General features: G+C 40.0%; 1 protein-coding gene across 1 annotated transcript in view; it reads left to right on the top strand.

Moving 5' to 3' along the window:
• The window catches only part of LOC148063047 (CUB and sushi domain-containing protein 3-like), a 414,667-nt gene that overhangs the window by 358,867 nt on the left and 44,451 nt on the right, over window positions 1-11,349 (top strand). The window contains exon 60 of the mRNA XM_087812099.1: window positions 6,521-6,694. Coding sequence (XP_087668225.1) covers window positions 6,521-6,694 — 174 coding nt within the window. The remainder of the gene's footprint in view (window positions 1-6,520; window positions 6,695-11,349) is intronic.

The following is an 11,349-nucleotide window of genomic DNA, read 5'->3' as shown; positions in this document are numbered from 1 at the left end:
GAGACGACGAACCTGATGAATCTTTTTCTCTGATGAGTCTTTAAATAAAGTGTCAGGATGTTGAATATATTGAACATTAAAATCTTCAAACATTCTCGTTTTTTTAATTATTTAATTCATTAAATATATAATTTAATAAAAAAAAATCGAATATTTTAAAGAAAAGTTGTTGTTTTTTTACACAGAGTTTAATATTATAATTCCAATCATTAAATTATATATTTACTAAATTCAATATCTTTTAATTCATAGTCTCTTAAATTCAATACAAATATTGATATAATAGAGTCTCCAGACAAAACCAACAGAGATGCTGATTCAACTGGGAGCCAATCATGTGACGCTCAGACGATCATGTGACGCTCAGACGATCATGTGACGCTCAGACGATCATGTGACACACAGACGATCATGTGACGCTCAGACGATCATGTGACGCTCAGACGATCATGTGACACTCAGACGATCATGTGACACACAGACGATCATGTGACACACAGACGATCATGTGACGCTCAGACGATCATGTGACGCTCAGGCGATCATGTGACACTCAGACGATCATGTGACGCTCAGACGATCATGTGACACACAGACGATCATGTGACACTCAGACGATCATGTGACGCACAGGCGATCATGTGACACTCAGACGATCATGTGACGCTCAGGCGATCATGTGACGCACAGACGATCATGTGACACTCAGACGATCATGTGACACTCAGACGATCATGTGACGCACAGACGATCATGTGACGCACAGACGATCATGTGACACTCAGACGATCATGTGACACACAGACGATCATGTGACACACAGACGATCATGTGACACACAGACGATCATGTGACACTCAGACGATCATGTGACGCACAGACGATCATGTGACGCACAGACGATCATGTGACACTCAGACGATCATGTGACACACAGACGATCATGTGACACACAGACGATCATGTGACACACAGACGATCATGTGACGCACAGACGATCATGTGACACACAGACGATCATGTGACACTCAGACGATCATGTGACACACAGACGATCATGTGACACACAGACGATCATGTGACACACAGACGATCATGTGACACACAGACGATCATGTGACGCACAGACGATCATGTGACACACAGACGATCATGTGACGCACAGACGATCATGTGACACACAGACGATCATGTGACGCTCAGACGATCATGTGACGCTCAGACGATCATGTGACGCTCAGACGATCATGTGACGCTCAGACGATCATGTGACGCTCAGACGATCATGTGACGCACAGACGATCATGTGACGCACAGACGATCATGTGACACACAGACGATCATGTGACGCTCAGACGATCATGTGACGCACAGACGATCATGTGACGCACAGACGATCATGTGACGCACAGACGATCATGTGACGCTCAGACGATCATGTGACACACAGACGATCATGTGACACACAGACGATCATGTGACACACAGATGATCATGTGACACACAGACGATCATGTGACGCACAGACGATCATGTGACACACAGACGATCATGTGACGCTCAGACGATCATGTGACGCACAGACGATCATGTGACGCACAGACGATCATGTGACGCACAGACGATCATGTGACGCTCAGACGATCATGTGACACACAGACGATCATGTGACACACAGACGATCATGTGACACACAGATGATCATGTGACACACAGACGATCATGTGACGCACAGACGATCATGTGACGCTCAGACGATCATGTGACGCACAGACGATCATGTGACGCACAGACGATCATGTGACGCACAGACGATCATGTGACGCACAGACGATCATGTGACGCACAGACGATCATGTGACACACAGACGATCATGTGACGCACAGATGATCATGTGACACACAGACGATCATGTGACGCACAGACGATCATGTGACGCACAGACGATCATGTGACACTCAGACGATCATGTGACGCTCAGACGATCATGTGACAGAAAGACGATCATGTGACACACAGACGATCATGTGACGCACAGACGATCATGTGACGCTCAGACGATCATGTGACGCACAGACGATCATGTGACGCTCAGACGATCATGTGACGCACAGACGATCATGTGACACACAGACGATCATGTGACGCACAGACGATCATGTGACACACAGACGATCATGTGACACTCAGACGATCATGTGACACACAGACGATCATGTGACACACAGACGATCATGTGACGCACAGACGATCATGTGACACACAGACGATCATGTGACGCACAGACGATCATGTGACGCTCAGACGATCATGTGACACACAGACGATCATGTGACGCACAGACGATCATGTGACGCTCAGACGATCATGTGACGCTCAGACGATCATGTGACGCTCAGACGATCATGTGACGCTCAGACGATCATGTGACGCTCAGACGATCATGTGACGCTCAGACGATCATGTGACGCTCAGACGATCATGTGACGCTCAGACGATCATGTGACGCTCAGACGATCATGTGACGCTCAGACGATCATGTGACACACAGACGATCATGTGACGCTCAGACGATCATGTGACGCTCAGACGATCATGTGACGCTCAGACGATCATGTGACACACAGACGATCATGTGACGCTCAGACGATCATGTGACACACAGACGATCATGTGACGCTCAGACGATCATGTGACGCTCAGACGATCATGTGACGCTCAGGCGATCATGTGACACACAGACGATCATGTGACGCACAGACGATCATGTGACACACAGACGATCATGTGACGCTCAGACGATCATGTGACACACAGACGATCATGTGACGCTCAGACGATCATGTGACGCTCAGACGATCATGTGACGCTCAGACGATCATGTGACACACAGACGATCATGTGACGCTCAGACGATCATGTGACGCTCAGACGATCATGTGACGCTCAGACGATCATGTGACGCTCAGACGATCATGTGACACACAGACGATCATGTGACGCTCAGACGATCATGTGACACTTTTTTCAATTTAATTTCGAATGTCATTAAAAAACGTCTTGAATTCAACTTTAAGTTGTTGAAACCGTGAGCTAAGACGTGCAGTTGAAGTTCTCTTCAGCACTGGTGCGAGGGAAACAGCGCCCCCTGTGTTCCTGGAGTGTTTAAACGATCGTGTTTCTGTGTCAACATCATCATCCGAGAGGTTTAAATATTGATTCTCCTCTCGTGAGCCTCTTGAATGAAGACGTGAAGAACTTCCTCACCTTCATCCAAACTGACGTGTGACTTCCTGGTTCACGATGAACATGTCGCTGGTTCTTCTCTGACGTCACAGTCTCTGAGCAGATCGTCGTCTTTTCATCTCCCGCCATGACAGCAGCAGGAGGTCTGATCAAACACAAGATCTCAAACAATCCCATGTTTCTCCGGATATGAAGGAGAGTCTCTTGATCATCTGGAGCACTTGAACCAGTGACTGTCAGACATCACTAGTCGATCTCAGAGCGATGATCTTATTGGACCAGATGTCAGGAAACAGGAAGTTCAACATGTTCCTGGAAACAAGAGACTTTTCTCTTATTTTCTACTTTATTCAGACAATTTTCAACTATAATCAAACAATTTTCAACTATAATCAAACAATTTTCAACTATAATCCAACAATTTTCAACTTTAATCCAACATTTTTCAACTATAATCCAACAATTTTCAATTTTAATCAAACAATTTTCAAATATAATCAAACAATTTTCAACTATAATCCAACAATTTTCAACTTCAATCCAACAATTTTCAACTATAATCAAACAATTTTCAACTATAATCAAACAATTTTCAACTTTAATCCAACAATTTTCAAATATAATCAAACAATTTTCAACTATAATCAAACAATTTTCAACTTTAATCCAACAATTTTAAAATATAATCAAACAATTTTCAACTATAATCAAACAATTTTCAACTTTAATCCAACAATTTTCAAATATAATCAAACAATTTTCAAATATAATCAAACAATTTTCAACTATAATCAAACAATTTCAACTAAAATCAAACAATTTTCAACTATAATCAAACAATTTCAACTAAAATCAAACAATTTTCAACTATAATCAAACAATTTTCAACTATAATCAAACAATTTTCAACTTTAATCCAACAATTTTCAAATATAATCAAACAATTTTCAACTATAATCAAACAATTTTCAACTTTAATCCAACAATTTTCAAATATAATCAAACAATTTTCAACTTTAATCCAACAATTTTCAAATATAATCAAACAATTTTCAAATATAATCAAACAATTTTCAACTATAATCAAACAATTTTCAACTTTAATCCAACAATTTTCAAATATAATCAAACAATTTTCAAATATAATCAAACAATTTTCAACTATAATCAAACAATTTCAACTAAAATCAAACAATTATCAACTATAATCAAACAATTTTCAACTATAATCAAACAATTTTCAACTAAAATCAAACAATTTTCAACTATAATCAAACAATTTTCAACTATAATCAAACAATTTACTTCTCACCTCACCTTGAGAAGTATTTTCTGGTATTAAAAAGTATTTCTATGAAGTATTCTGAGAGGATAAGAAGTCTCTTCATGGTTAGTTTCTGCCTTCATGACACTTTCTAAGTCGCAGCAGAGAATTATTGTGAAGGTCCAGAGACATTAATGCAGCTTAGACTTATTAAAACGGGGTCACTCTCCACATCTCCAGCCCTCCCTGACACCCCTGCTTTCTTCATCCTCCCTTTCTTTCTCTCTGGTCTGAGTCACAGCTTCAGGCTCGAGTAAATCCTAAGAACTTCTCTTCACTTCCTTCACTTCCTAACTCCATTGAAATAAGAAAAACTTGTTTATCACGAGAACAAAACGGAGAAAACTCTTTAAAACTCTCTGACGACGATGTTTATTGTCACAGAGTGATGATGTCATCAGTTCACTCAGTCCTAGACAAGGTCAACCAATGGGACGCTTTCTTTCTCCTAAGCTCCGCCCATCGACTGGAGCAGTAAGAGATTGGATTGGATCAGACGTGTGTCAATCAAAACAGCTGATTTGAAACGTCTTGAGGTCAGACGAGGAAGTTCAGGTTCATGTGGACGAACATTTATAAACATCGAGTCTTATATCATCAGGAAAATCTTCACTTGATCTTTTTCGTAAAAACCTTGAAGCAGAAATGAATAATTTAACATTAAAAACAGAAAAAAAGAGCATTTATTTATATATTAAAGTAAATAAATGAATGTTGATGTAACTGATCATTTGTGTCACCACTTTATTATTATTCCTTTTAATAAATACATTACTATTTTATTTTAAAAATATAAATATTTTTATGTTTAATAGTATTTGTAAGTGTTTAGAGCATTTAAGAATTTCTATTCAACATTTTTTTTAAACGTTGGGCTTTATATTAATTAATATATATTATTCTATAACAGTTAATTAATTATTATTTATACTTTTATATTTATTTACCAAACTTCCTTCTTATGACGGTATATTAATTATTATTATTTATACTTTTATATTTATTTACCAAACTTCCTTCTTATAAAGGTATATTAATTATTATTATTTATACTTTTATATTTGTTTACCAAACTTCCTTCTTATGACGGTATATTAATTATTATTAATTATACTTTTATATTTATTTACCAAACTTCCTTCTTATAAAGGTATATTATTATTATTATTTATACTTTTATATTTATTTACCAAACTTCCTTCTTATAACGGTATATTAATTATTATTAATTATACTTTTATATTTATTTACCAAACTTCCTTCTTATAACGGTATATTAATTATTATTAATTATACTTTTATATTTATTTACCAAACTTCCTTCTTATAACGGTATATTAATTATTATTAATTATACTTTTATATTTATTTACCAAACTTCCTTCTTATAACGGTATATTAATTATTATTATTTATACTTTTATATTTATTTACCAAACTTCCTTCTTATAACAGTATATTAATTATTATTATTTATACTTTTATATTTATTTACCAAACTGCCTTCTTATATCAGTATATTAATTATTATTATTTATACTTTTATATTTATTTACCAAACTTCCTTCTTATGACGGTATATTAATTATTATTAATTATACTTTTATATTTATTTACCAAACTTCCTTCTTATAACGGTATATTATTATTATTATTTATACTTTTATATTTATTTACCAAACTGCCTTCTTATATCAGTATATTAATTATTGTTTGTTTCAGTCGTTCCTGAGTAAACCTGTTCTAACTTCTAACTTTAACTTCCTCCTCCAGTCACCAGAACAGACGCAGCAGTTATTAATTCGACCTTTAGCTCCACTGAGCTGCCGTCAGTTAAATCACGGAGCAGAAACTCTGTCACACTTTGAACGTCCTTCTGCGACTCCTGTGATTTAGTGTCTGTTCTAAAGGTTCTTCCTGCTCAACTTTCTTCTTCTTCTTCTCCGCAGTGGTCACGTGTCCGGCGCCGCCGCCGCTGGCTAACGGTCAGCAGCAGGGCTCGGTGCTGGACTGGGGCACCAGCGTCAGCTTCGGCTGCGTCTCCGGCTACGAGCTGTCGTTTCCCGCCGTGCTCACCTGTGCCGGCGACGGCAGGTGGATCGGCGAGCTGCCTCAGTGCTTACGTGAGTCACCTTTTCACCGATTCACGACGAGAGTTATGGAGGAAGTGTCGACGCAAACGGCCCGCTTGACATTTCTGGAGGCGAAGAAACGAGCGTCCTGGTCTTTAACTGCAAACATCATCAGGATGAGAAACTTGAGATTGAATTAAGTTCCAGGATCGAGCAGCAGAACATGGACTTTAAGGACAACATCGTTCCTGTGAGAAGTTTCTAAACCACGTGTTGCATCTTTAGCTGAACCAGAGTCTGAGACACAGGAAGTGACATCATTATCCTAGAATAGAGTCAATGTTGAGCATCAATTATTTTTACTTTCTCTTCAAATGTGAGCTTCATGAAACACTGTCATTATCTTCAGAGTCCACTAGATGGTAGTCATGTGTTGATGAAGCTTCATGAAACAGTGTCATTATCTTCAGAGTCCACTAGATGGTAGTCATGTGTTGATGAAGCTTCATGAAACAGTGTCATTATCTTCAGAGTCCACTAGATGGTAGTGATGTGTTGATGAAGCTTCATGAAACAGTGCCATTATCTTCAGAGTCCACTAGATGGTAGTTATGTGTTGATGAAGCTTCATGAAACAGTGTCATTATCTTCAGAGTCCACTAGATGGTAGTGATGTGTTGATGAAGCTTCATGAAACAGTGTCATTATCTTCAGAGTCCACTAGATGGTAGTGATGTGTTGATGAAGCTTCATGAAACACTGTCATTATCTTCAGAGTCCACTAGATGGTAGTCATGTGTTGATGAAGCTTCATGAAACAGTGTCATTATCTTCAGAGTCCACTAGATGGTAGTCATGTGTTGATGAAGCTTCATGAAACAGTGTCATTATCTTCAGAGTCCACTAGATGGTAGTCATGTGTTGATGAAGCTTCATGAAACAGTGTCATTATCTTCAGAGTCCACTACATGGTAGTCATGTGTTGATGAAGCTTCATGAAACAGTGTCATTATCTTCAGAGTCCACTAGATGGTAGTCATGTGTTGATGAAGCTTCATGAAACAGTGTCATTATCTTCAGAGTCCACTAGATGGTAGTGATGTGTTGATGAAGCTTCATGAAACACTGTCATTATCTTCAGAGTCCACTAGATGGTAGTCATGTGTTGATGAAGCTTCATGAAACAGTGTCATTATCTTCAGAGTCCACTAGATGGTAGTCATGTGTTGATGAAGCTTCATGAAACAGTGTCATTATCTTCAGAGTCCACTAGATGGTAGTGATGTGTTGATGAAGCTTCATGAAACAGTGTCATTATCTTCAGAGTCCACTAGATGGTAGTGATGTGTTGATGAAGCTTCATGAAACAGTGTCATTATCTTCAGAGTCCACTGGATGGTAGTCATGTGTTGATGAAGCTTCATGAAACACTGTCATTATCTTCAGAGTCCACTAGATGGTAGTGATGTGTTGATGAAGCTTCATGAAACAGTGTCATTATCTTCAGAGTCCACTAGATGGTAGTCATGTGTTGATGAAGCTTCATGAAACAGTGTCATTATCTTCAGAGTCCACTAGATGGTAGTCATGTGTTGATGAAGCTTCATGAAACAGTGCCATTATTTTCAGAGTCCACTAGATGGTAGTGATGAGTTGATGAAGCTTCATGAAACAGTGTCATTATCTTCAGAGTCCACTAGATGGTTGTGATGAAGCTTCATGAAACATGATTGACGTCTGGTCTTGAACATGGGTGAAGATTCTCAGAGAGAATAGAAAGATATACATTCATAAGATTTGACTGAAGCTTCTGTTCCTGGTTCTTCCTGCTGATGAATCAGAGGCTGAACATGACTTTCCTGGTGACCTCAGGTTAATGATATTAATGAAGGTCTGAATATTGATGGAATCTTAACGAGGAGACGCTGAATAATGAGGAGAAGAGTTTCCTCTGCTTTTGTTTTGCTCAGACCTTCATGACGCTCAGACAAGGAGATGAAAAGATCAGGAGTGAATGAAGACTTGAATCATGATGATGATGATGATGATGATGATGATGATGATGATGATGATGATGATGATGATGATGATGATGATGATGATGATGATGATGATGAAGATGATGATGAGGATGATGATGATGGTGATGATGAATGTGATGATGAGGATGATGATGATGATGAAGATGAACATGAAGATGAAGATGATGATGAAGATGATGAAGATGAAGATGATGATGAAGATGATGAGGATGAGGATGATCTGACTGTGACTCATGGATCTGACTGACTCATGGATCTGACTGTGACTCATGGATCTGACTGTGACTCATGGATCTGACTGTGTTTCATGGATCTGACTGTGACTCATGGATCTGACTGTGACTCATGGATCTGACTGTGACTCATGGATCTGACTGTGACTCATGGATCTGACTGTGACTCATGGATCTGACTGTGACTCATGGATCTGACTGTGACTCATGGATCTGACTTTGATTCATGGATCTGACTGTGACTCATGGATCTGACTGTGACTCATGGATCTGACTGTGACTCATGGATCTGACTGTGACTCATGGATCTGACTGTGACTCATGGATCTGACTGTGATTCATGGATCTGACTGTGATTCATGGATCTGACTGTGACTCATGGATCTGACTGTGTTTCATGGATCTGACTGTGACTCATGGATCTGACTGTGACTCATGGATCTGACTGTGTTTCATGGATCTGACTGTGACTCATGGATCTGACTGTGACTCATGGATCTGACTGTGACTCATGGATCTGACTGTGTTTCATGGATCTGACTGTGACTCATGGATCTGACTGTGACTCATGGATCTGACTGTGACTCATGGATCTGACTGTGTTTCATGGATCTGACTGTGACTCATGGATCTGACTGTGACTCATGGATCTGACTTTGACTCATGGATCTGACTGACTCATGGATCTGACTGTGACTCATGGATCTGACTGTGACTCATGGATCTGACTTTGACTCATGGATCTGACTGTGACTCATGGATCTGACTGTGACTCATGGATCTGACTTTGATTCATGGATCTGACTGTGATTCATGGATCTGACTGTGACTCATGGATCTGACTGTGACTCATGGATCTGACTGTGACTCATGGATCTGACTGTGACTCATGGATCTGACTGTGACTCATGGATCTGACTTTGATTCATGGATCTGACTGTGATTCATGGATCTGACTGTGACTCATGGATCTGACTGTGACTCATGGATCTGACTGTGACTCATGGATCTGACTGTGACTCATGGATCTGACTTTGATTCATGGATCTGACTGTGACTCATGGATCTGACTGTGACTCATGGATCTGACTGACTCATGGATCTGACTGTGACTCATGGATCTGACTGTGACTCATGGATCTGACTTTGACTCATGGATCTGACTGTGATTCATGGATCTGACTGTGACTCATGGATCTGACTGACTCATGAATCTGACTGTGACTCATGGATCTGACTGTGACTCATGGATCTGACTGTGACTCATGGATCTGACTTTGATTCATGGATCTGACTGTGACTCATGGATCTGACTGTGACTCATGGATCTGACTGTGACTCATGGATCTGACTGTGACTCATGGATCTGACTGTGACTCATGGATCTGACTGACTCATGGATCTGACTGTGACTCATGGATCTGACTTTGACTCATGGATCTGACTGTGACTCATGGATCTGACTGTGATTCATGGATCTGACTGTGATTCATGGATCTGACTGTGACTCATGGATCTGACTGTGTTTCATGGATCTGACTGTGACTCATGGATCTGACTGTGACTCATGGATCTGACTGTGTTTCATGGATCTGACTGTGACTCATGGATCTGACTGTGACTCATGGATCTGACTGTGACTCATGGATCTGACTGTGTTTCATGGATCTGACTGTGACTCATGGATCTGACTGTGACTCATGGATCTGACTGTGACTCATGGATCTGACTGTGTTTCATGGATCTGACTGTGACTCATGGATCTGACTGTGACTCATGGATCTGACTTTGACTCATGGATCTGACTGACTCATGGATCTGACTGTGACTCATGGATCTGACTGTGACTCATGGATCTGACTTTGACTCATGGATCTGACTGTGACTCATGGATCTGACTGTGACTCATGGATCTGACTTTGATTCATGGATCTGACTGTGATTCATGGATCTGACTGTGACTCATGGATCTGACTGTGACTCATGGATCTGACTGTGACTCATGGATCTGACTGTGACTCATGGATCTGACTGTGACTCATGGATCTGACTTTGATTCATGGATCTGACTGTGATTCATGGATCTGACTGTGACTCATGGATCTGACTGTGACTCATGGATCTGACTGTGACTCATGGATCTGACTGTGACTCATGGATCTGACTTTGATTCATGGATCTGACTGTGACTCATGGATCTGACTGTGACTCATGGATCTGACTGACTCATGGATCTGACTGTGACTCATGGATCTGACTGTGACTCATGGATCTGACTTTGACTCATGGATCTGACTGTGATTCATGGATCTGACTGTGACTCATGGATCTGACTGACTCATGAATCTGACTGTGACTCATGGATCTGACTGTGACTCATGGATCTGACTGTGACTCATGGATCTGACTTTGATTCATGGATCTGACTGTG

Source organism: Callionymus lyra, chromosome 17 (genome assembly GCF_982586985.1).
Source record: "Callionymus lyra chromosome 17, fCalLyr1.hap1.1, whole genome shotgun sequence".
NCBI lineage: Eukaryota > Metazoa > Chordata > Actinopteri > Syngnathiformes > Callionymidae > Callionymus > Callionymus lyra.
This window is presented reverse-complemented; position numbering and strand designations above follow the sequence as displayed.